Source organism: Strix aluco, chromosome 5 (genome assembly GCF_031877795.1).
Source record: "Strix aluco isolate bStrAlu1 chromosome 5, bStrAlu1.hap1, whole genome shotgun sequence".
Taxonomy (NCBI): domain Eukaryota; kingdom Metazoa; phylum Chordata; class Aves; order Strigiformes; family Strigidae; genus Strix; species Strix aluco.
The window spans coordinates 82303974-82331330 of NC_133935.1; the positions used below are offsets into that span (position 1 = coordinate 82303974).

Below are 27357 nucleotides of genomic sequence, written 5' to 3' on the forward strand. Positions count from 1 at the left end.
TTTGTCCTGTGCAACAAGACAGACCTCTACCCCCAGCAGGATCACACTGACTTACAGTAACACCCACGGAAGGAAGGCATGGAAGCACAAGGAGGAGTTACTATTCTTTCACATACACAATATTCCTCTTGGAAAAGTCATTTTAATATTGCAAAACATTGGGAGAGGAGGGCTTTTGTCTACTTCAAACACTGCTCATGATGAACTTAATTCCTGCAAAGACCCTGGTCACAGTTCCTGAAACCCAGAAGTGAGAGTACACATCTTTTGTCAGAAGACAGCCATAAACCTCTTTTTTTTTTTTTTTCCTTTGTTCTCCTTCACCCATGGTGTGGCCAGATTGAGCTCTGGCTCACACACACATTCACAGTTGCAAAAAGAAAAGTTATTAAATTGATACTAGCCATTTAAAAAAGTCACTTCCCTCCTCCAAGGAGGTTGCATGCTACTGAGACACAAAGAACAAAACTGCACCTCCCATCAGCCACCGTTTCATTGGTTTTATCCCAGTTTAATAGATTATTTATCAGATTTGTGCAAGACAGTTACCTCTAACACGAAGGGGAGGAAAAAAATAAAAATCACAGCAACATATACACACAAAACAAGATACACAAAATAGAGCTAAATTTATATACTGGTTATTAGCAGCTAGACTCTTTAACTTCATTTAGTACATGGCTTTACTTACTACAGTTTTAGGCACAGAGAAGAATTTACCAGTAGGCTATTTGCTATAATGAAGGGCCACAATGAATACCTCGTTCCAAGTCCTCACTGGGCAGAAATCGGTTTTACCTAATGAAGATCTAACTGTCACTTCCCACAGGTTGAGGACGCAGCCCTGCACAAAGGATGAAAAAACATGATCCAGCTAATTCAGCATACTGCAACTTTATACTTTAGATATTAAACATCTATATTTTTTTTTTAAATAGGGTTATGTTACAGAGTTATTGAATAGGACTGAATTTCAATGAAGCAATTAGTGCCAGGGTTGGGGTTTTTTTTTCCCCCGTTTGCTTAGTATGGACTCAAACTGTAAACAACGCAAAGAACAACTGGCAAGAAATGATTAGATGTGAAGATTGCTTTGAACACACTTCACATTTATAATGAAGAATATGCTTTAACAGGATTTAAAAGCACAAACGTCATGAAACATTTAAATTCACTTAGCAGGTTATGTTAATAAATTATCCACATGTAGTACTCCACTCCAGGCTGCCCTGAAGCAGGTGCTTGGATGTATTTTATGTGCTTCCTTGTCTTTCTGATTTAGGACTACAGACTCAGGGCCCAGCAAAATAAGTATGCGCTTTACTCGCAGCATACAAGCAGCCTTTTTTGTTCCAGCAGCACTTCTCACATTCGATTATGCATGCGTAAGTGCTTTGCCAGACTGAGGAATGGCCACATATTTTAATTACTGATTGCTTATGTATAGTATGCCTGTCACAATGAGGAACATGATCACTTACCCAGTGAAAAGGCTGAAAAGAATAACTACATAACAGAACCAGCCAGATACCATAACAACACAATTAAAAATTTAAGCAGCAAGCAGATAATTTAAAAAAACAACCACAACAATAAACCCCCCAAAACCCAAAAAACGTTAACTTATGAGGCAGGTTGAGAATGACGCAAAGATTCTTCCTTCACGACAGCTTCATTTACAAGTACAGCTCAGCAAGTTTGAAATACTTTATCACAAGAACTACAAACTTGTTTATCACAGTTATGTCAGAGCTCCTCACTGAAGGGTGTGTCAGTTTCTATTATAGCCACTCCCCTCCTCTTCTCCGAGGTTTATTACTCAGCTGCTTGGGAAAAAGAGGGGATTGCTTGAGGCTTTAGAAAGTGCAGAGAATAAGTGAGTTTTTCCCTTTAGAAAAAAACAAAACACTGAGAACTCTTAAACATGCAGGAATAACAACAAGAAATTTAGAGAGTCTGAAGTTTGGCATTTGATTTTAAAATGGCTATTCTTGATGTTTTCAGGTGTACAAAAAGGGAAGGGAGTTTTAATGTGGAAGAGCAGCTTTGCCATATTAAAAAAAAAAATCATACCAACACACAAATACATTTTGGGACCATCTTTAAAAGCATTGAACAAAGGCAAAATAACGCCAACTTGGACCATTCAGGAGCAACGTGCTTTTACATACAGCTCTCTCCTGTAACTCCACTTAGCCTGCAAGAATTTTGGCTGTAATTTTTGTTATGCATTGGCAGGGTAGAATCAAATAAGGCTATGAACAGAGGATTATGAGGGCTGTCAAACTACGGGATGATTTTAGAAGTAACAGAACTTACAACTATTCAGTGTAGTACAGCTATTGTTCAAAATGTAACAGTTTCTTCACAGGAACCCTAACATAAGACTTTTGACATGCGGTTCTCGCATTTGGTTCAAAGTTAACTTGTTCCTATGGCTTCTCCGCTATAAGATTGTCACTGGTACAGAACAGTTGGGGTCACAGATTGTCAGGAGTCTCTTTGGCTGTCAGTGTGAAAACCAGTGCATGGTGCATATCCTTGAGGCTTATCTGGTGCCTTTCACTGGACACGTAGGTTGTTAGAGCGTGACCAAGAAGCAGGTGGCTGGGAAGAAAGGCAAGACTTCAGGTGAAGCAGCAGAGTGATGCAGTCACCCACTCAAAGCTTGGGCTGCTCTGTCAAGGAGAAGGTCAAAACAGAAATCACCCTCTGTACAGTCTTGAGTCAAGTGGGCACAGAGCAAGGAAGCGGAAGACTCCACCACTGGTAGGGAACAAAGCCAAGCCAGATAATACAGACAACAAAAAGTCACAGAAGTGTGCCACGCTGGTCAGAAATTTCAGTTTTGACATTATCTCAAGCTCCCACAAACAGACACATGCACGTGGGCATGACAAACAGTGCTCTCTGTTTTGGCCTAAGAGCAAAAGGAAGATTTGAGCCATTTGGTTTGCTATGTACAACAATACTGCACTGTACACTTCATTAACGAGATGCTGTCTGCTATAGTCCAGCATTACTTAAATAAAATTCCTCTGAGTCAAAGAGCAACAGATGAGTATCTCTGTAGGAAGGAGAGCTGAAACCCACTGCCATGCATGACCGTACGTGGTGCCAGTCCTTCTGGGATAAACATAAGCAATCATTCCACAGTGTCTAGTGCCTCCTTAGCTTGCCTGAAGCAGAGAACTTCCCTTTTCTTCTTCCAATCCGTTTGATCCCAATCCTGTTGGGACTATTCTAGCACAAAGCCATGCTACGACTTTCCCCCCTGTTGCCACAACATTCCCATCTGAATTACGCAGTCTCTTTCAGTAGCCCCAGTTTCCGAAGTGCCTCTCTCCTTGCTTCTTCTGTTGAGCCGCGGCCAGAAAACTTTACCGTTACCCCTTGGGATCGAAATCCTGAAGGTCTAGGCAGCGAACCTGATCTCCTCCTCATATCCAGGTTCAGACTAGGTTGTTTATAATCATTAAAATTTTTTGCTGGGTTCTGCTGCGCGCTGCTGACCTTGTTAGCAGCAAGAGCTACCTCTGGTTTGATTGTTACCGTTTTGCCCATAGGAAGGAAAGGGCTGGGCTCACTTTTTAAAATCTCATGGATGTTTTGATATCCATTGGGAACAGTGTCTGCCTGCTTGGGCTGCACATCAAGCTGCTGAGTGTTTGGGGCATGGTCCACTTGGTCCTGAGCTGGCTTCCCCTTAACTAGGCCAAGTTTTGTCAGGGCCTCGTATCGTGTTTGCTCAGAGGAGAGATCCCTTAAGGAAGAACTTCTGTTACGTGACAAGAAATCACTTTTCTGCAGCTTCTCCTCCAGTTCAGCTGCCAGAAAAGCTCCTCCATTGATGTTGGCCAGCACCTGAGCTCTCCGCTCCTGGACATTAACTGCTGCTTTTGAAATAGTCTCATTGAATTCTTTGCCACTGACATTTGTTATGTTGATGTTGCTCGGGAACCGGTACAGTTTGGGTGCAGGTGCAGGAGGGTGCTTTGGAGCTGCAGAATAATCACCATTGACTACTGGGATCTTCTTCTTGTCCAAATTCCCTTCCTTGACGGCACTGGGGAAGCGCACCCTGTTCTCCGTCTGCTGCTCAGACATCTTCTGAGCCATGATGAGTGGAGTGGGGATAGAACGAAGCAACTTTGGATGCTGCACTGGAGGAGGGGGTAGAGGAGGAAGAGGAAGTGTCTCAGACATCGATGGCGGTGGTATAGGGGGATGTGGGGGAAGGTCAGCAGGTACAGCTGGCTTAGGGCTCTCAGTTCTCCACGTAGCATCCAACACTTAAAAGACAAAGCATCAATAATGTCATTAAGTCTTCACACAGAGCAGAATACAAGGCTTTCTTTCACCTAGGATTAGCAAGCATCAGTGCTCCCCTCCCCCCAACTTTCTAACTCAAACTCAACCCACATTGCCAGAAGAAACTGTAACTGAATTACTAGCAATGACATCTTGTAGGCGATGCTATAAGTTCAAATCACCATAACTACAATGCATTCACTAGAAGCCCTCTTTCTGCCATTCATTCACAATCTGCACATTAGCTTCACTGTGTTTCAATGGCTGCTTCTTCTGTAAGAGTTTTGCAATCCTTATTTTTTATTATAACAGCCAGGAAAGGACACATTACGTCCCACTGTATGTACTAGCTGACAAATCCATTCTGCAAAAATGGAGAGAGCAAACTCTACAGGGTGAAGAAAACAACATGCCATACACTATTTTGTCACAAACTCATTGATAGGATCGTGTGCCTTTCAGTCCCACATGAAGTAACACTACAAACAATCTGCTATCTTAAAACTCTTAGAGAAAGTGTTAAGAGGTCTTAGAGAGAAGCAGAGCCTGAACACATTGATGAATACTAGTCTGCCTTGCTGCAGTGACTCTGCATAACATTCAGTTCTGTTACAACTCAGTCACCAGGTAGGGGACTGAGATAGCAGTCCAACAACTTAATCATATGCATGATCTCCATGAGGGGAAAACCAAAAAACAGAAAGAGTTCTAGTAACAGCAAGAATTTCAGAAATCCCACGTCAAATTAAAATCATGGTCCTTAAAAGTCGTGATGTGTAACAGATTAATCTTGAGGTAGTAAGGAAGGTACAGAATTTCTTTAGCTGTTTCTAATGAGAACTGGAACATGTCAGGGCTAGGTCAAAGGGAAAAAAACCACACTGTCAAGAAATACCACTACCTGGTTCTGTATCTCTGCTAGGAGGGCCTTCATGGTCGCTACTCTCAGGTGTTGACTGTACTAAGTCGATGATATCTTCAGTCTCTGAATGACTGGACACATTTTCTTCTGTTGACCTTGGAGACTGACAGTGGATGCCACTATCACGTAGGACCGGCTCCTCCAAGTCATCTTCTAAGGCATCTATGGTTTCCTCAAAAAACATGAGAACATCCTGCTCTTCATGAGTTAAGTACTTCAGACTTTCATCATCCTGTGGGGGGGAAAAAACCAAAACAAAACAAAAAACACAACAAAAAAGGGAAACATTAACACCCTACAGGTGAGTACTGGTAAGTACACTGACAGCAAGCACAGCACCCCTTTTTGAATACAGAAAGAGGAAGGATGAAACAGGCAGCAGTCACATCAGAAGCAACTCCTGCTTCCAGTTTCATCCCTTCCCAAAGAGGCATTCAGCCACTACAATGCGGGGGGGGGGGGGGGGGGGGGGGAGGTAAGTCAGGAGTTTACAGGGCATTTATTTTGACTGAAGAACAACTAGTACTTCATCCTTGTTGTGGTTTAAACCCAGCTGGCAGCCAAACACCACACAGCCACTTGCTCACACTCCCCCACCCCCGGGGAATGGAGAGAGTTGGAGGGGTAAGGGTAAGGAGACTCATAGGTTGAGATAAAAATAATTTAATAATTAAAATAAAAATAATAATTATAATATAGTAATAGAAAATACAAACAGCAGGTGGTGATTGCTCAACACCCTCTGACTGATGTCCAGCCTGTTCCTAGCTAGTGGACCCCAGAGAAGAGAGAATCCTGAAACCACCATCCTGAAAACACGAGTGGAGCTTCCCAATCAGCCCTCACCTATATACTGAGCATGCCGTTATACAATATGGAATATTCCATTGCCCAATTTGGGTCCGTTGCTCTGGCTGTGCTCCCCCCAGCTTCTTGCATACCTGCGCACTAGCAGGACATGAGAAGTTGAAAAGTCCTTCATTTCTTAGCAACAACTAAAGACATCAGTACTTTAATCAACATTCTTCTCATATCAAATCCCATATTGAATCCAAAACACAGCACTATTCTAGCTACTAAGAAGGGAGAAAAAACCCAACCAATTAGCTCTATCCCAGCCAAAACCAGGACAATCCTTTAAAGTACCTAACTTCAGTTCAGCAGAAAAGTGTCTATTTGAGTTGGACAGAACAAATTGTTAAGACATCATAAAAACAGACAAAAAAGCAAAAAACCCCACACCTGTACCTTTACAAGGGTTAAGATAACTTCTTCAGGCTCCAAACTGGAGTAAGCTGTTTCAGTTGCTGTGTCAGGTTCAGGGACAAGGCTTGGGGAGCAGCATGAGAGGGACAGGGTGCATTCAGGACAGTCCAGCAAATGGGCCGATTCTCTTTTTGCTCTAGATCAAAGTGGGACTTGGCTTCTAGAGGTGGAGCTGGAGCTGAAATCTGGCTCTACCACCGCAATCTCTGAATTATCCGGAGTTACATGGTACATTACAATGAAGTAATAATAAGGACGGAGAGGGTTTCTAAGGATTTTACCTTTGAGTTACAGAAAGGAAAAGTTTAGAGTAAGTAAGATTGTTCCCTAGCAGTAAAGTGCCTTAGGCTATTTTCTCCAGCAGGAAACAATCCTGTAGACCACAGGAGTGATAAATAGTCACTTGGATTATCCAGTCTTCATTTTCTATGAGTCACTGTTCTTGATTAACACAGTATCACTGTGAGAAGCTAGGCAGCAATGTGCAAACTCTTTTCCCTCCACCTACACCCTGGGAAACACTTTTCCAGAAGCTTGGAGATGACAAAGAATGATTAGGAAAGGCACTACATAAAGACAATGGATACAGGAAAAACATTTCCCAAGAGAGCTGTGTAAATTCTGGAACGTAACTAAGTATTGTTGAAAAAGTAAGTGAGGTTTTCCCTTTTCTGGATTGAATTTCTCTCCCACCAGGCATATCCTGGAAACTTTGCCATTAGTAACTTAACAAGAAGGCACCAGCAAAGCAATACATGAGAGTTTCCTTTCTCATCTCTACTTTTCTCTTCTCCGAGGACATTGACTGTGCATGCAGGTAAGGTAATAAGGCTACTTCTCAATGGTGGATTGGGGAAATGTAGGTAAATACATAAAGGTATGCAGTGCAAATATCCAAGAGGTAGACATGTTCTTGCTAGGGCAGCACAACTTGCTTCAAGCTCACCGTGCCTGTTCAGATCACCTTACATTAGATTAGAAGAAGCTGTGTGCAGCTCTATTAACTCCTTCCACAAACAAAGCTTTTATCCCCATCCCCAGCATTAAAAACAAGAACAGTGTACCTCTGTAGAAAAGTAATGCCTATAGATTAAGAACTATGAAGTGCTGCATTGTACCAAGTGGCAGTTAGTCTCTAGGCACTCAAAACACTACAGCTGAGAAAATAAAAGCTTTAGGGCTCTTAGTTGCCTTCTCCCGTGTGGCCTGTAGAACATTTTCCCTGTAAATAAATGAATGACATACAGAAGACAGTCACACTGCCTTTCAGCCACTCCTAGTCCAGACACTTCAAGACAGGTTTGCTTATCTGTGGCTGCAATCATGTGAACACAGCAGTCTTCAGTCACAGCTGGCAGAGTTTTCTGTTAAAACCAAAGGCTGAAGTCTTACAGGGAAATACAAAGTTGGTTTCAACAAGGGACTCAACTACATGCTACAACTACATTACTACAAGGAGCTCATGCTACAACTACATTTCTAGAGATTAGATTTACTGTCATCAGGGTGAACGTGGTTTGATGGCTGCGAGATGCACACAGAGGTGTGGGTATTCATTACTTAGTCCTACCATTCACAGGGTACTGTCAGAATAAGTAACTTATTCCAGCTTGCAGCAACACTGCTATAAAAGTTTAAATTTGGATGCCATTTGCAATTGCCTATTTAAAGGACTAACTTCAAAGGCTGACGTATTCCACAGCTCGCACCCACCACATGGCAGAACTCAGTTTTCAAAGGCCAAGGAAAGTTTTACAGCTGCACTTGAGAAGTGAGAGACAGAAAAGCCTTCCTTTTTTTTTTCTTCTTAATGGATGTTGCAATCTCCTTCCTTCCCCACCCAAATACTCATATGGCTGCTGTGTCTAGTAGGCAAGAGAATGACAGGAAAGGAGCTGTTATTAGGTAGGCCCTAGCCGGGGCTGAACAGGACTCCAAGAAGCTTTTGTTGTGGGTGAGCTCATTGTATAAGCCAGACTTCCGCAGGCAAAACTAAAAAAAAAGCGGGTTGTGTTTAAGAAGTTCATAGTGGCAGCAGATCCAGACAGCGGTGCAGTACAGAAATGATTGCACCACACTGTTTATGTAAAATAACAACTGCTCTCACATGAGCTTAACTCATTTGATCAAGAGATGAGCAAAACAGCAGGTGAATTGAAGCAAAGACTTTCAGAAGCCCTTGCTTTCATCCGTTTCTGTGCTGCAGGACTGAGCGCTTTTCCATGCCAGGTAAGATTTGCAGGAGGATTGGTCAGCAAAGCTCTGCCTGACTCACCATCCCTCCTGGATCTTGCTGAAGTGAGCAGTTTCCCTTTAGGTGAAGGATCTGAAATGAGTAACCATCCCTTTGCAAATACATCTGTAGTAAACAGCATACCTAGATGTGAAAGGCCAACCTCCTCTAGGTTAGCACCTTGATCGCTTTCCTCATTAAGTTTCCCTTCAAGATGACCAATGTCACATTTCCTCAGAAAAAAAAAAACAACCAACAAAAAAGACAGCAGCTCTGGAGAAAGGACAGCATTATGGCAGTTCACCTTACTGACGTGCAAGGCATCCAGCCCAGTTAGAAAACTTCAGGCAAAGCATGTTGCAGTTTGAGTCAAGGAAATAATCCCATTTTAGACAGTGAAGATAAACCTACTTAAGCTGGTCAAACCAAAGGAGCTCAGAAATGTAAAGCAAGCAGTGACTTGCTTTACCACTGGTTTGAGAACAGTGCTGTATTAGAAAATACCCACTTGTATTACTTATAGTGGAGCTTTCAGAAAGCTGGGAGGAATTTTGTTGTGGTTAACTGATGCCAGTTTTAACTAAGGTTACCAAGTCTATTTCTAATTAGTTTATTTCTCACATATTTCAAGTACTGGAACAGTTCATATTCTTTCTGGGCTGGTTTTCCAGGCCTCCTGTCTCCTTGAACAATCTGTAGATTCTTTTCAGCTACTTGAGTTATTCCCCTCATACTTTCCACCAACTCCCTACTCTTAATACACAAACAAGACTCCCAAAACTAGAACTCACATACACCTAACACTACTGACTTTAAAGCTACTGTTAAAAGACAGTCTATATTTGAAACTTGAAAATTGTGCCTTAGCTGAAGATTAAAAAAAACTGCTTGGACAGAAGAAATTTGGGATGCAAAGAGATGAAATAGCTGAGTATGCTCAGCTGGCATTAATATTTTAGATCTCTGTGCAGCCAAACAGTTCCTGCTTATGCCAAATAGGAAATGGTCTGTTATGATGGTGTTTGGTATAAAAGAGGAAAAAAGAAACAAGAAAATAAAAGAATAACAGAATCTGTTTCATAGAAAAGAACCCCTTCCTACCTGTCCAAAATAGGATTAATATCAAAAGGCCCACAATTCTTCACATGCATCTGAAGAAATTCTTAACATCACATCCAGACCTAGAATCCTAAAGCCAGCACAGCTTTGACAGAAACTGAACAGCAGGGGAAATCCCAAGACATCTGCAGTGGTAAAAAAAAAAGGCAAAACATTTTTCTGAAAACTGCTAGAGAACCAAACTTCAATTAGCAAAATACCAGGAGAACACCAGATTCAACTGATTTATCATCAATCACTTGACAGTGCCAAAGAATTAAGAGGCACAGTTCCATGGGAGAGAAGTGACTGGATGTTTCTCAAAAAAACATGAAGGGAGCAAACTGTTCTAATTTGTAGTAGAAAGAGACCCATATAGCACCACTCAGGCCTTAGCCTGTTAATAACAAGGCAGGCAGTTCTACCTGTAAAAAGAAAGGGGGGGAAAAAAAAGTCTTGCATGCAGGAACAGTATCAGAACAGGTACAGAAGCTTCAGCGCAGAAGAAAAAGGCAAGTACCTCTGATTATATTGACAGAAAGGGAAACAGAATGGATCATACTCCAGTGTTGCTTAAATTGGAAGCAAGTGAATTATAGATAAGAACAAGAACTACCACACAGGATCAGACCAAAAAGTCCATTTAATTCAGTAGCCTGCCTTCAGCCACCAGTAATGCACAGGACAGGGGAACAGGGCTGAGAAAAGAGTATTGCTGTAAATTGGATGGATTTATATTTTTCTTCCCTGCATCCTTCCAGTTTCCAGCAATACATGGCTAAAGGACTTCCCAGTTGCATCCGCATCGGTGTACTTAATAACCCTTAATGAGCTTTTCTAGCATGAATTCATCTTATTGTTTAAGCCCATTTAAATGGCTGGCATTCGCAGCATTCTGTGGCAATGAGTTCCATAGTTTAATTGTGTGCTGTGTCAAAAAGTACTTCCTTTACAACCCACTATCTGATGATTTCGATAATACCATTCCATTTGGTGAAGAAGACTATAATACTGAATGTTGTTTTCTTCACTTTATTAATATAATTGTACCCATGTGCTTCATAATAGTTAGCAAAGCATATAATCAATAGGTCATATGTGAGGAAACAAGTTATCTAGAAGTATTTAAAAAATAAACTAGATGAACTGAAGTCATAAACAAATTAATTCTAACCTTTTAAAAAAAGCAAGCTAAAGCAGTGCAAGATCTAAATAAACTCTGAAGACATCTCTCTGGTTATCAAAGGTTGATCAGCTTAGAACTTCTTCGTTCCTTTAATTTCTATTTTAGAACAACATTGAGTAAAACTGGGAGACATTTCAGGCAAAAGCCACTAATGCTGTTTTTACAAAAATCAAGTAATTTTACACCGATCTCATTTCTCACAAGAGGGTTACTGACTTGGGCAACAGGTATAAGCACAAGATCTCATATACCTTGATTTGAAGGCTTTATGACATGGCTCCCCAAAATATACTCATAGATGAATAAGGAAACTGTGCCTAGATGAAGTTATTGCAAGGTACCTATATAACTGGGGGGGGCAGGGGGAAGATTGCTATTTTTGAGAAGTAGCACGATGTATCATAAATTGTATAATGAAACAAGACAAGTCCTGAACACATTTATGCTTATACCTCTAAACTTTTGATACTTCACTAACAACAGTAGACAGTTAACTTAGTATTTGTTAATCCCCTTATGCCGGAAGACATTGGTGCAAGAACCAGGTACGACGGAATGAGACCTTCATGAGCCATATAAGTGTGCTGGTAGTCCATGATGAAATTAACTGATGAAATTCAGTTGAAAAACACATGAATATAGATAGAGTGATGAAAAATGTCTGGCAACACAAGACAAAAGGAGTTGCAGGTCAATTTAAGTGCCATAAAGAGGAAAAAGAGTGCTGTTCAGGTATGCGAATGTCATCCTGGGATATATTAACCAGGGTGATGAAATAACAGCACATCCTCATTTGGAATACAGAGTTCAGATTCAGTCACTGAACTTTGGAAAGGATGCCGCCACGCTGGACAGGGTCCAGAACAGAGCGAGGAGTGCTGAGAGTTTAGCTGCACAGGAAGGCTGGAAGAATGAAGCATGTTATGTTTTAAAACAGCAAAGAATAAGTGGGTGGTAGGCAGATGCAGCCCTGTGTGTATTTTAATATATAAGAAGTTGACCACCCATATCATTACAACAAATTTTCTCTACATGCACTGAAGGCAAGACAAGTGGAAATCGGCTTTCTCAGTACAGAAACTCTAATCCAAGTATTCCTTGAAAAGTAGTAGAGTACAAAGAAACTGCTTCAGACGTTCAGGAACACCTGGCAGTGAGGGTTAAAGAGCAGAGCTGCCCACCTGCTGCAATAATCTTTATCTACCAGATCCTGCTTTGAAGTAGGACGATGCAGCTTGTGCACAGAGCACAAATTGCCTTCAGGATCTATATTCTCACTAGCACATTTTACAGCAAGGTCATTCCTTACTAGGAATCAGGCTCTTTACCCTACTCATGGTCCAAAACAACTGGTCCTCCAGCCCCTCCTCCCCTCTACTTCTTGCCCTCCTGGTAGGAACAGTGACTCTTATTTTTCCAAGTCATACTAATATCAATTCTCTTCCAAGTCATACTAGTATCAATTTAAAATGGGTAAAGCATAGCATAGCTCTCTCCACACCCTGTAAGGAATGGCTTCCACCTGCCCAGAGACAGCTGTATCCACAGAAAGTACATAACAGACATAAAAATTCTTCTCATTTTTTTGTTTATTATTTGGCAAAGTGCTTGGACATGATGAGACCTTGTAGTACAGTAAAGCCTGCAGAGTATCAGTATTAAGGAGGAAAAAAACACATTCATTTTATGAAAGGAGTCTTTCTCAGAACTTTCCCTTGAATGTACCCGAAGTGCCGCTCATCATCACAAGACTCTGCACACTCAAATTGCAAGAAAATAAGGTGGCAGTGGGCTAAGAGACACACAGTCCGTCCTTTTCCAGTAACTCCTAAAACCACATTGGAATTCCAGGACCTCCATCAGAGAGGCGGGGGCAAAGAGATAACAATGTGATGCACTTAGAAAACAACATCTGTTGCATTTGAATTATCTGTACTGATCCAAAAAGGATAAAGGTCATAGCAACTAATTTTTAGTCTCCAATAGACATCACAACTACAAAATAACCAGGTCAACCCCAAGTTAAATGGCTGAGTGTATGAAATAAGATACTGAGCTAGCTCAGTCTATTCACAAGATACTTGCTCTTGTCTATGTAACCAATGTGCAAAATGTCACCCATACTATACAAGGTGTCTGACAGTGACAAAACATCTTCAGTGACTGGGTATTAAGTCTTGTTAGAGCCACAGAGGAAGCCAATTTAAACCACTTGATTAGTGACCAAAAGAAATAGTCACTTGACCAAATTCTGGAGGTCACCACTGTCCCAAAAAGAGTGGTGAAGAACTGTGGCATTAACTGAGGATCTGTCAGAACCAAAGGCAAAATTAAAATAAAAATTTAAAAACCACAGCATGATCCATTGAGAGTGACAAGAACTCACTATCCCTCAAACATGTTCAAATACAGAAGGTACAGTACTGAAGTTGCATCAACAGATCCAAGGCACCGTCACACCCTATTACTAGTGCAGTTCCAAGTAGCACAGCTCACTTTAGGTACAATCAGCACCTTCTGGTATAATTTTCACAGGTGATACTATTATACTAGCATGTTATTCACACCTAGAAACTAAAGCAGTTACTCATGGCTGAGAACAGATACACAGTACAATTACCAGAGTGAAACACTGGAAAAGGCTTGGCTTTAAGAAGTCGGTCTGTGCCTATTTGGTCAATAGAACAAGACAAATTGCTTCAGAAAAGCTAAGACCTAGCTTTATCTCCAAATTAAGTGCCCTTAAATTGCTGCAGCCATGTTTCACTGCAAGTTAATTCTTGTACCACATATCAGGGAGCGTCATTCAAGAATGGGTTTTGGAAGTCGGAATTGCCAGGCAGAACAGTGTTTTTGCTTACCTTCCCCTTCGGATAGTGCAACTGATTGAATGTATTGAGAAGGTACACTTGTCTCATGCTTTTGCCAAGCATATGTATGGACACCACCTTCATCAAAAAGAAACCAGAATATATGTGCAAATTCATGTCCTCATATATAAGAACTTTCGTGTTTGTAAAAGTTGGTGTGAGATGAAAATATCAAGGCAAACATTCCTCCCATCTAAACGCAGGCTCTTGTACTTGCCTTCAGCTGCTGCGAGAGATTTGGCAGTGTAAATTCAGACCTGAGTGTCTATCATTTACATGGAAAATTCTACTGCAATCAAGACAGGACATCAGCACTTTGCTTTCCATTTAAAAAAAGAAATTTGGCTTTAAGGATTGCAATTGTCAAAAACTAAAAGCACCACTGTGTAGGTAAGAAGCTGAGAAATCTCACAAAATTAAACTGAACTGACAACAGCTGACTGGTAAGAATCACACCCACAGAATTTTAAGACCTTTTTGGCACATGGCAATCCATGTCCATCTCCAAGTCATTTCTAAACCGACAACCAGTTCCACAGCAAGTAATGCCAGCACAGACACACAGTATACAAGAACAGCCAACAGTCAGCCAAACCAGCTCTACGCAGTCAGCGTAGGCTAAAGCCGGTCCAAGGGTTTGTCTCTATTATCACATCCTTCGGTTTGTTTGAATTCCACAGATGTAATACAAAGGTTATATTTAGTGACTAATGTAGTTTGACACTGAGAAGCTTGAGAGCCTCTTTTTTGTAATCAAGTAGGAAGAAACCTGCAGCAGTACAGGCCTATCATAAAAAGCACTGCTACGCTGGTTTCCTTTGCAAGGCCATTAAAAAAAATTTCAAAGTGAACCCTAACCTTCCTTGCGAACAGACCCAGAAAAGTGATAACTGAAAAGGCAGTTAAGTCTGTAGTTGCTTCTGTTTCAGGGCTACAAAGGTCCAATGTGCCTGAAAATCTGCCCCTTCCTTTCTGAGAATTGGTTTAATAAGAAATTATTTGTCTACACAAAGTTATCTATCCCTTCCTTCTCATTAGGCCATCAAAGCTTCTTTATCTTCTGAACTTTTATAACAAAACTACTGAAACAAGAAGTTAAGGCCTTTAGGAGCATGTTCCAGTAACTAGCTTTTCCTCTTACAAATCCCCTGATCTGCTTAGTGGACTGTAAAAATCATGCTTTTAATACACAATTACACAAGGATATAGAAAAAGAAATATTTGAAGAATAGTGTTCTTTATCCTGAGGATTTCTAAAGCTTATTTCAGTGCTGAACAAACAAAAGGTATCAGCCAGAGGAACAATACTGTTTTCTTACATCAGATCACAAAAAGGAAGATCTGAGCAGCACTACAGACTTGACTACTATTTACTCAATCACAATTGGCAGTTCAGAAACTGAAATTATGCCTTTATTGAAAAGATTTTCTGTTCCCCAACCTGTTATTCCACACGTACTAGTTGTCAGCCTTATCGGACATGCCACCTACTATACTGCTGGAAGAACGGTCATGGAAGGGGATCTGTGGCACCAGAATTAAACTTCTTGGTACACGCTTCACTTTCTTCATGCACAAACTCAAATAAGACAAACTGAAGGCTTCGGGAACTTCTTTTGCCGATGCACGGGTCTGATGGGAATTGCCTAAACCTGCAGCCAGCTTTTATTCCATTTGTAAATTACTGCATTATAGAGCAGGAATGGAGTCCAATTCTAGCTGATGCATCATCATATGGATTATCACATGGTAAGATCTAGTCAGACTAAGGGAATCTATGTCATTTTCTGACACAGCAGACTCAGGTTGAGATTGTACAAACATACCAATGTATACATAGCCTCATTATTCAATACTGATTTTTTCAAATGACTAGTCTCATGCTTGCTACCACAGCTAAGAATAAACCCCATGGAAACATGATTGGTTACTAGTTTTATAACCTGGAAAACTATAGAGTCAGAGTAATGCATAAAATTAACTTGCAATTCTGCATAAAATCAAGCTGTAATCTTTTAACAAAGCGCCACTCCCACTGTAATTCTCCAAGATCCAAACAGTTTTCATATAATAAACAACATACTCTAAATACCTGAGTCCAAATGGTGTACTTGGCTGCGATTTCAAACTCCCCCACCCTGACCCTTCACAACTTTTTTCTAGCACAGATCAGAAACAGTTAGGGGACTAAATTTAGTAATACTTGTTTTGTGTTTTAACTAGCAACACAAGCTGAAGGATACAGCACAATATTAACAGAGTTGTATTTTCATTAGAAACAACCAAGAAAGAACATCTTTAGAATTACCTCTAGCTGCCGAAAAGCTCACAGAGTAGCACAAAACCACAGCATTTCTGAGGTGTATATATATATAAATACAGGTATCAACCTGCCAACTTATTTTCACCACTCATTCTTTCACAGAAAACTACTTCACTAAAAGGAAGCTGGCAGGGAGGGCAGAGGGAAAGATAAAGAAAGCTTAATTCTATGTTTAAAGGCAAGACAGAGATTTAGACTTCCATTTAGGGAAGGCATGTTTACTGGAATGCTCTTTCCTCAATTAAAAAAGGATGCTTTTCAAATGGTTGTGATGATAAAAAAATAAGCAAGGAACCATACCTGCTTTCTAGGCTTAGCCTGTCACAGTACAACAGTACAAACAGTACTGTTGAGTTCATTGCCTGAATCATTCTGCTAATTGGAAAAACGCTGAAGTTCATCCTACTCCCTCAATTACTCACATACTATTTAAATGGCCACACACTCATATTCACTAATGTGAAGACAGCTTTGTTTATGGTGACGTATTTGTTACTCACCTAATTATATGAAGGTGGAATAAGCCGAGACCTTCATTCAGTAGTGTCAACAAAGAGCTTAATCAAGAAACAGCATATAGAACCAACGCTATCCTCAAGTTCCTTCATGAACTACTTAAAGGGAGGGCAGAGATGTGCACCAAACTGTGCACCACATGCAGGTGGTTGCACCGAGTAGTCCAGTGTAAGGCGTGCTCCTTACTGCTGCTCCCGGATCCCTGGGAGGAATGGCCGGAGAGAAGCACTCTCCAAGCTCTCAGAGACAGTCAGACCAGAAGAACAAGCTGTTGTACCAAATCAGAATAGTTATTTCTGGCCTTTCAGTTTGTTAACCACCAAGACCACAAGCAACCATTTAGGACTAGAAATGGCAAAATTCAATGCTTAATGAAAAAAAAAGGTCCTGTGACGTGAACAAAGCTACTAATGTAATCTGTATCACTACGCGTGAGGCTCATTAACCACTTACCAAGGCAAGGTTTCTGCATCTAGCTTGGCTGCCATGATTCTCCACACTGCCATCCCTCTCCACGCTCCCTCGTGCGTGCTTTGGAGAGATTTCAGATGCCATTTCAGGAGAATCTGAGACGAGATTTCTAGGCATCACACTCTCTTGACTTATCGATCCCGATGCAGCGTAGAATGTCATCAGCGTATTACGTAGGGCTGCTAGCTTTATTCATTTCTGAAAACAGAGAATAACGTGATACATTTAAATCTGGCTTTTAAAATGCTTGAAAAGGAGTGGAAAATAAATAGTAAAAAAAAATCCTACACAAGTTAATAAAAGGCATATCTTTATGCTCTAGAACACATCTACCATGGGCATCTTTTAAAAAAAGATTGGTCTTATTCTGAAAGGTGACTTTAAAAATGCAACATAGCAAGGCTCTGTATCCCCATCTTGTAGACATCTGGTGTGGAAGCACACAATTACGAGCATCGACTGGGTACACATACCTGTCCTACAGATTCGGTTTGTGTTTTCCATTATGACACAGTAACAAAAACCCCTCAGCCCTCAGCTATCAACTGACCCAGTTCAAATATCTTCATCTTTTATTAGCTTTTAGACAAGAATTCTATTTATCAGATCACATGAGGGAAACAGAATCCAGTTCATTTCCTAACACTGCTGCAGTTAACTCGTGTGTTACTGAAGCAGCTCTATGCCAACTACTTCTGGGGGAAGATCCATGAATAGAACTTAATGCCATTTTTGCACCATCACATTACATAGCAAAATTGAGTTTTAAAGCTTACACAGATTTTATTTCACTCAGCCATGAAGAAACACTGCTTGTACATTTGGAAGATGCTTATTGAAAGAGACATATGCACCAGCACTTACTGGAGCAAAAGCCCCCAGTTTAAGCTATCCTAGTGTTCGGTTCTGTAGTATCTCTCTGAATTGTCATCATCTCTCAAAACACTCTGGTAGAATTTCTTCCTTCATTCTCAAAGTATCACAAATATGAAAGTCATCCTTGTGCACTAACAGCACAAACACGGGGTGGGTAAAAAGTAGAACCTAGCTCATTTCTCTCTCCAGTATGTTAAAACATCCTTCGCAACAAGAAATTGCCTTGTTCTTTAACAGTCCATCTTTTCATCCACCCTGCCTGTGATCAGGAAGCAGCTGTGACACATTCCTCAAAACAGTTGGTTCTGAGGTACCGCATTATATGCGACCAGCTGGGAACTGGATACCATTACCCTGACACTGTACAAATGAAATGAGATGGTCCTGCTTCCCAAGTGCTTCTCCCTTTGTTATGGTTCAAGAGGTGACATGAGAAGCAAAGTCACGTCTGCATTTCCAATTCAATTGGATTACTTCTCCTTCCTCCCTACCCCTGTCAGCCGAGGGCTGAGAAACCAGAGCCTCCTGGTAAGCTGATTAGTGTTTCATAGCAGAGAGATAACATCTGCCAATACTGAGCAACAATTCCATCCCGCTGATCGTTTCCTCCCAGGAGGGGGCTATGACATTACCACAGGTAATGCTCTCTCGTCTATGCTCTAGCACCAACGTGTCCTGTGGGAAGGCTCCCACACAATGTAGCTAGGCTGCAGTCCAGCAAGTCTTGGAAGCACAATCCACATAAACAGAGCACTGGATTGCACACTAAAAGCATCTGCTAGACCTAATGTTCATAAGAAAGGCTAACGATTAAGATTTAGCCTTGCTTTTACATAAAAAGAACATTCTTCCTTTCTTCCATTAATAACATTATCTATAAACAAATACAGTGCATCCTCATGATAATGGTTTTTAAGTGATGCCACAGAGGTAGAAACATGCTCTTGGTCCTGATTTTCAGACCGACATGAGAGCACTGCAGCAGCTGCTCTACCTTTGATTGCCGCATATCCAGGCTCAAACCAAAAAGCTCTGCTGCAGAAGGCCAAACTAGAAAAGAGCAGCCCGAGTCTAGAACATACCCTGCAACAGCAGGTCCATCTACAACAAACCCTGTGGCACTGAATAGCCACACACAAACAAGAAAATATATATGGTTTTTAGAAGGCAAAACTATCAGAGAATATCTTGACACCTCTGGAATTCACAGAAAACTCCCACTGACTTCACATTTCATCCCATGACTTTCAAGGTGATGTTCAGATGGAAAAGAGTATTTTTCTAAGGAGGGACCAGCAAGAGGCAAATACTGCTACTGACATCCAGCATAAGGTGAGTATCATTTCTCATCAGCTGCAGCATCAATTTTTATCCCGGTGTCCCCAGTATAAACTGGACATGCCATGTTTGTTCAGTCCCTCGGTGATATATTAGCTACCAGATTTCTATAAAATGTTCACAAACAGTTTTGAGAATTTTCTAGACTACATTATGAGAGGTCACAGCTCCAGACTGCAACAGATATCACAGACAAGACCCACATTTAAAGACTAACCACATGAAGTTATCAATCCAAGTTACCAAGAAACTAATCAGTGGGCCAAACCTCTGAGGGAGAAGAAAGTATTTAAGAGTACTGTTTTTCTTTCTCCAACAGCAAAACCTTAGCCTACCCAGGTCTAAGCTTCATAGCAGGCTATCCACATCCAGGACAAGGGGAACACCCAGATTCAGTAGCAATAAACATGGCAGCCACAAGTTCTAAATTACAACAAATAACTCCGCTTCCATCAAGCTCCTGTTACTCATTTTGGAGTTCGAGTGCAGACATTTCACAAAGCTCCTGAACAAAGAATAAAGGCAGTGACTGCAACTGGTTAAGAGAGCCACCCACACAAGATCAAGTAGCAAGCATTATGGCGCTGGTTCTGCTTTGTGTTGTAAGCCACGACTTCTTTGGAGGTTTTACTTATTTCAGAAAAGCTCAGGAGCTGTGGGATAGAGCCTGTGAGCCTGCAGAAAGGCGGAGGGGGGGGAGATTGTTTTCCCTTCTATCTTTCACATCATCTTTAACACTTCAAGGGTACACATTAATAAGATCATAACCCATTCACATTATTACTTCTCCCCTTTGCTGTGGTTTTTTTTTATGCTATAAGGGATAAACTCCTACATATTTGTACAGTATCTAGTGCAGCTACAGCTGATGCTAGGTTGCCCGGCACTGCTGCAATACATACGGCATGCGTTACAGACAAATTCCCCTCCTAACCATGACTAACACAGAGGTCCCTTCGCTCGTTTTATGTCCCCTCTATTAAGTGAAAGACTTTGTGGATTTAAGATAGAAATAGCCAAGAACCTAATGAATCTCAAGACCACCCCACTGCCTGTTTCAGTAGGATTGCCTAGGTAACAAGCAAGGGTTCAAAAATAAGGTAACCATCCTCAGAGACAGCAAGAACAGCAGGATGACAGGCAGCTGTTCCTCCTGACCTTCAGAGATGCATTAAATATGAAAGTTGCTCGCAACAGGATTTGTTGCTTGGTCTATTCAACGCATTGCAGTAGGTTTGTTTTTTTTTTTCCTTCATTTAAGAGATGTGTGCCTGTACCATTAGGGATTAATAAAAAAAAGCAGACCACGATACAAGAGTGCAGAAGTGTGACAGGAACAGTACTATTTTGAGAGAAGATCCCAAATATTAAATCAAAAAGGCATCTTAGGGCAGATGTGATTGTATCAGCTGAAATGATCACTTCTTGGTTACACCAGAGCTAGCCTTCACGAGATACTTAAAACAATACAATTCACATATCATGCATGTTTGTCAGAGGGCAGTAAGAGGAAATTGAAATATTTCGAAGTTAACATGGAATTTTGCTTCCAAAGATTTAATTTTGCTTTGACAGAGACACATAATTCAGAGAGACTGTATTAAGTTGCCATCAAAGATAATGGTGTGGTCTGTCCTTTTAAGAAGGATGTTTTTATAGTTTTGCTGACTCGGATTACTTCTCCACTGAAGTTCAATGTTAGCATTTACAAGCAACTGTTTCTGTAATAGCAGGAGATTGAGAAAATTGTTTAACAATCCTATCTGAAGACTAGCTCAATAGGCAAAAAGATCAATCCTACAAAAATGGAAGACATTTAGAGGCTAAAAGTCAACCACTACATAAGCCAGGAGCTGAAAGCCAGCAAACAGACAGCAAGCACCATGCCATTTACTGCACAATGTATTTAAGGTAAGTAGAGTCAACAATTTTTAGAAAGTTATCATGCATTTTTAAAAGGGCACAATATCAGTCTCTCCCTCCCTTCACTACTCATACAATTTCTAGAACGCTCTTTGCCTGAACCATTTCTTAAGCTAGATTTCTAAGCCTAGGGTGTACTCTGAGCATCACACACACTTTGTCTGTCCTTGAACAGCTCAGTGATGAACTGAAACAGAAAAAACGGCCAGTGAACTTCAAGGTTTGTTTAATCCATCAGCTGTATACACACATACCAATGCACACACTCAGCTCTGCGTACACCGTCAATCATTTGCACTCCATAGCGGTGCTTGAGTTTGGAGAGTTAAGCATCTGGAAAAAACATCTGAAAGTACTCTGAGGTAATTGTGGGATAGGTTTTATAAAAATGATGGTACTGGGGAGGACTAGAGACCTGTACCTCTATGAGCCTCTGACAGTTAGCAGCAGATGCTGATGCTGAGGGAAGAGTTTGTAAAACAAGGCAAGCAGAGAGCAGGAATTAATTCAGATTCCTGCACGTTGCAGTCAGGAGACCACAGGGCTTCCCAAAACAGGCCAGGTATTTGTGTCTAATAACCTGATGAATTTCTCCTTGTATTAAGTGCTCCTGCAACATACCTTTGAACCTGCTGTGCAAGATCACAGCTAACCAACCAACTGGCCCATGACATGTCTTCACTGAACCACTGCTGTTACAGACTCCTCAAAAGTAATGATCCAGTATGGTGGACATATTTCCTCCTTATGAGCAGAGCTATCAGCAACCAAATTCTTCTCACCTCCTTCAGCGTACGAAATACAGAATAAATCCTTGAGCTTTAGAGGTAATCCATGTCCTACCCTTGTGATATACAGTAAGATTTAAGCTTTCTGGTAGAAGAATAGACTGTCAGTACTGCCTACAAAGGCCAAACCTCACAGGCAAGTTGACTAACTCTAGGAACACACAGGATGGCTGAAGAGGTATTGCTTTGAGCACACAAAAACCCCAGAATCAGACAGTAAATTTGTAAGCTGTTCTTACAGAAAAAGTCAAAAAAACCTTGAAGTAACAATTGGCAATGCTTGATGTTCAGGAACCAAGGTAAACCAAAACTGGCCAACACAGTTCAGTTGGGATTTTTCTTTTCCATATCATAAGTGTAGATGCTTATGATAACATGCTAATGCATTTTACCATGAAGCACATTCCTTATTTGCTCATGAAAAATCTTGTCTGAAACAGTCATGGCTATTTAACATCCAGTAACCAGGAAATGTTTCTGCCCTTGTTTAGAGAGGGACTGTCACCACAGTACAGCCAGCCAAATAGAAATAGTGACCATTAAAAAAAAAACCCCACACCCCACTCACCCAATCTGTGACAGAATGGTCCTCTAAAGAAGAACCAGGCCAACAGCATTTTTATAAACACTTCCTCAGATATAAAATCTGATGGAGATTTTCAGAATGGGTGACAGGTGTCAAGTAAGTCTGAACAATGTTTAGCAAAGTGGGAACTGGGGGTACTCTCACAGTAGCATGGCAGCCCAGGACAGACATGCAGCTACAACCAAAATAATTAGAGTGCTAACAGCCATGCGAGACTCTCAGAATTCAAGGGAATTTAATGCAAGTAACCCCAATATTTTGTTTTAAACTTTCTGGTTTCTGTGGTGCATTCGTGACAATTCAAACTTTCCTCTACAGGCTGGAGAACTACAAAATCCGTTAGTTTTAAAACTAAAGACAAAGATTCTCTCAGTCCTCCGAATCTGGAGCCTCAAAAAACACACTGAATGTCATTCATACAACTCGCACTAGAATTTGAGAGAGCTGCCAACAGTGAAATAATTAATCCTGTGTACACAAGTTCTTAAAAGAACTAGATGGGTAAGGCACCAATTCAGTGAAACTTAAATCCAGCTGACTTCACTAGGATATTTCATCACACGCTTAAATGGTTTGGTGAATTGGATCACAAATTAAATGTAGCAACCACTTAAAAAGAAAGGAAACAATCACAAAACAACATTTACATCACCGAAGTAATAATTCAATTGCTACACTGAATTCCCCAAATCATGCTTTGCTCAGAAACAAAGTTTAAGGTCACACCTTTGACCATGCTAATCCAAGCCTCAAGATACCAGAAAAAGAGGGTTCAATACTGTGCTTCATTCTTAACTGGTCTTTATGGATTTTCAAGAACAGCCTTTTTAGTTTTTTGAGACCCTATACTTTAGAAACTTTGTTACCTACTGAAGACAACTAAGCCAACACAAGCCAAGAGACCTCTGGCAAAAGCCTAGATCATCATTACCTCATCATCCTCTCTGCAGTGTTTGGGAAATGCTGCATCTTTTAAAACAGACAGTGGAGTATCAATGCAGGATGTGATAACGCTAAGCACACTGGTCCACCCTCAAGACAGAATTTATCTGGGGAAAAAACCATGAAGCATGTTCTCACGTGTCTTTATCCCTTGCAAGTAAACTCTGTTCCCAGTTCACTACAATAACAGCTTCAGCTGAATCCAGTTGCCTCAATTGAAGGCCAGTGGCTAAGGTTCATACACAACATTGTGCATTAAACCAGCAGAGAAAGATCCCTGAAGTGCTCACATTTTCCCATGTGTTTACAGTGACAGAATCCCTCCCTGCCCCAACTAAAAATAAAACTACAGCCAGGGACAAGCAGTTACTTTTCTTTAGATTAACATATTACTGAAGGATAACGATAAGGCTCTCACTGGTACTCTCCAATTTAGATTTGATGACCAGTACCAGTACCTGCTCAGTGGGAAAACTACATGTAACAGCCAGAGCTGTCTAGTCCAGTATTACACAGGGCTTTAAACACATCCAGGTGGTGGCTGAGGTCTCCTCTGAGTTCAGATTTCCTTATGTAAATTTCAACAAGGAAAGTATCCAATTCTTTAAAAGTTACCCTTTTTAAGTTTCCCCTGTTAACATCAGGGTGGTGCTATCTATGACAGCCAACACTTTAGAAACATGAAATGTACATAAACAATTTCAGGTACAGACTCCTCTGTAATTAGTCAACTTCTGTCTTGTCACAGGTGTAACATCACTGGGGTTTAGGGTTTCATTATGTAACTACTGCTGCACTCATAGCAAAGGTGAACCAAATCCTGTTTTACAAAGTATTTAGGACAGAAAGGTAATTTTCAGCCCCAGTACAGCTGTATCTTAGGTTGCTTTCCTATGTTTCTTTTTGCAGCTGCTGTGCTGGCATAGGGAGAAGGACAGAAGACATCTGAAGCACAAAGCAGAGGTGTTTACTTTAAAAAGCAGCTAATTTAATGCACATTTCATTCCTACGTCAGTACATAAAGGTCTGCCTGCCCAAGGCAAACAGAGCTGAAAAGTGCATTGACAAAACAGAGCAGTAAAGTCTTGCTCTGGACTTCCCTTGGTACAGGGATAATCAATACGCACCTAATTGAAAAGGATATCTTCAAGCAGTTAGTTACACTGGATATTAAAATTCGTTGCTTTTATTTTTTAATTAAAAAAAAGGGGAGGAGGGAGGACTTGGTAACAGTATTTGACACAGCCTGTCTGTCTGGCTTTGAAAGCCACATTCATATGCTCATTTATTTTCATGCTCCAGTATTTTAGAAGGTCAGTCAGCCTGAGACTTGTCAACTGCTCAGGAGTTAAATTGTTCCAGTTACTATATCCAACCAGCAAGCCCCTCTGCCAACATTCTTGGTTAATATTTCTCTCAGAGGCACGCAGAGAAAAAGCAGCTATGACCAACAAGAGTAGAGTTTTACTATTGACAAACTAGAGATGTAATACAGAATCTCCCAGTTCCTTTCCAGTATCAGGCATTACTTCTAGTCAGAAAACTTCATTTTACTCATCCAGCCTTTGTTGTAAAAACCCCCCAAAAAAACCTTGACAAGAAAGACACAGCTGGAAAAAAATCTATTCCATTCCTGAGAAATAATTAGTATCTTCATTTCTTGGAGACCTGAGAGTAACTTTTTTTTTTTCCTTTTACTGTTTAAACACCAGCTCCCCCCTTATACAGCAGTAATTACTGCAAAGGAAGGAGAAAAGCCACAATTGTTATTCTTTATAGTAGTACCTGTACAAGGAAGTCCATCTGCAATGCTGCATTAGTCAAGGATCTGTAGAACAGTCTTAAAATAATGCCTTTTCATTAGCCTAAGCCAGAAATTGCAAAAGCTTTTAAAACTAAAACTTACGCTTTAGGGTTTGGAAATGTCTTTCCTTCTGTGCCCTTCATAAAAGGAAGCGGAAATAATTGTTACTTACATTTCTGATACTTGTTATAGTTTAAAATCCTTGCAAAATTTTTAGGAAGATAAACAACCTCCTCCCAATTTCTCTATTTCATCTACATGCTCGTTACTGCAGGAATCATCTCTTGCTACACCCATGCACAGGACCAAGCACAACAGAGCTCCACTTTCAGCTACCTCCTCTCCATGCTAAAACAAAAACTATTCAGGAAACATGCCCTTGAGATCCTGGATTACTGAAAATCCCAAGACTGTTTATAAGACTGTGGTTTCTCTTACACATACTAAACCTCACCCGAACTACCTAAGATTACAACCTTAAGAAGCACCATCCATCTCATGCTTACCATCTCCAATGGAAAAGGCACCTGACAGAGGGTAGGGAAAAAAAAAAAAAGTATTTTGAACTAGAATCTGCTACTGTTTAAGCCCACAGTTTTTCCACTGGTAATGTTAAATTGCAGAGTCAGAAAACAATGAGGAGGAATAAAGCAGCTCTTTCCCATCAGCCTCAGTCAGTCAGTAATATCGTACCAAAGTTTAACAATGCACAGGCATGAATCGTTTCCTAAACTCTCTTTTTTTTCAAGTTGCCAATTAGCACACACAAATTCTTTTTAGACAGGATATGATGAGGAAGAACAACAAATCCAAGGGGGGGGGGGGGGGGGAATAAACCTTAACACAGCTCAATACTGAGAAACTAAGCCTCATATACAGCAGGGAAGGAGTTCGCGAAGAGTTTTCCTCCTCCCCTTATCTGTACACAGAACTAAGCCAAGTCCAAAGCACCCTCGGGGGCTGTGCCAGTCCCCCTCTCCCCGCTGACAACGCCGCGCTGGGAACCGCGGCAACGGGCGTGAGGGGGGGAAAGAAAAAAAAAAATAATTACAAAATCAATTAGTAAGTAGTAAGACCAATACTGAACCATTCCTCTCAAGGCTGGCAAACGCGCGGAGCACTCCGCGGCATCTCTGCGAAGGGGCCGCTGAGGGAGACCGAACCAGGGGCAGGCGGAGCGGCGGGAGCTCATCGCCTCACGGCAGCGGCTCCTCGCGCCGCCAGCCCCCGCTCCCGGCAGGCGAGCACCGGGGCCAGGGCGGGAGCGAAGATTCCCCTCAGCCGGAGCACCGAAGCTCCGCGCAGGGCGAGGGGAGCCCTCTGAAGGGAGGCTGCACTCACCGGCTGCGGGGAACAGTCCGCACCTCTCCCGGCGGAGCGAGGAGCGAGCCCAGAGAAAGGGCGGCAGCGGGCAGGTGGCGGGGGCAGCACCTCCGGCCAAGCGCGGGCTCCGCCGGCCCCGAACTCATGCGCACTGCGCCCGGCCACCACCCACGGCGGGCGGTTAAAGCGGCAGGCGCCCAGCCAGGCCGGGCCGGGGTGGGGCTGCGCGCCCCGTGTGGGGAGCGGCGACTCGTTACGGCTCCGCCTAGTCCGGGCCCTTTGGGCAGGGCATAAGGGCGGTACTCCTCCCTCCCGGGCGGCCGGGGGAGGCAGCCTGAGGTACGATTTAGTCTAGTCTGAGGGAAGCTCTAGTTTGAGGTACGCTCTAGTCTAGTCTGAGGTACGCTCTAGTCTGAGGGGCTTCGCTGTGCTGCCGTGTAACCCCGCGGTCAGCGGGTTAAACCTGCGTCCCCTCGCCTAAAGCGCTGCCTGAGATGGCTCCGCTGAGGAGCGGTCCCCAGTGTCCCCCCAAGCAGTGTGTGTGCGGGGTGGGGGATGTGGGTCTCCACAGCCACCCCGTG

The 27357-nt window shown here is 41.7% G+C and overlaps 1 protein-coding gene across 2 annotated transcripts; it reads right to left on the reverse strand.

Moving 5' to 3' along the window:
- Positions 1 to 490: 490 nt before the first annotated feature.
- PROSER2 (proline and serine rich 2) lies at positions 491 to 26944 on the reverse strand. 2 transcript variants are annotated; one of them, XM_074828016.1, is made up of 4 exons: positions 26795 to 26944; positions 17179 to 17394; positions 5213 to 5465; positions 491 to 4292 (listed from the first exon to the last, which is right to left on the reverse strand). In XM_074828016.1, exons 2-4 carry the CDS (start codon positions 17356 to 17358, stop codon positions 3301 to 3303), a joined length of 1425 nt encoding a protein of 474 aa, XP_074684117.1. In that variant the 5' UTR covers positions 17359 to 17394; positions 26795 to 26944; the 3' UTR covers positions 491 to 3300. The 2 variants fall into 2 exon arrangements, with proteins under 2 accessions (XP_074684117.1, XP_074684116.1); XM_074828015.1 differs by having other exon boundaries at positions 5210 to 5465.
- Between the last annotated feature and the right edge of the window lie 413 nt (positions 26945 to 27357).

What these genes read in the sequence shown, in the direction of transcription:
- PROSER2 (XM_074828015.1), bottom strand. Translation starts at nt 17,358, where the DNA reads ATGACATTCTACGCTGCATCGGGATCGATAAGTCAAGAGAGTGTGATG. An exon ending in GATGCAGAAACCTTGCCTTG is followed by an intron (nt 5,466 to 17,178) that starts GTAAGTGGTTAA and finishes TCCCCCCCACAG; the next exon opens with GATGATGAAAGTCTGAAGTA. An exon ending in CAGAGATACAGAACCAGGTA is followed by an intron (nt 4,293 to 5,209) that starts GTGGTATTTCTT and finishes TTGTCTTTTAAG; the next exon opens with TGTTGGATGCTACGTGGAGA.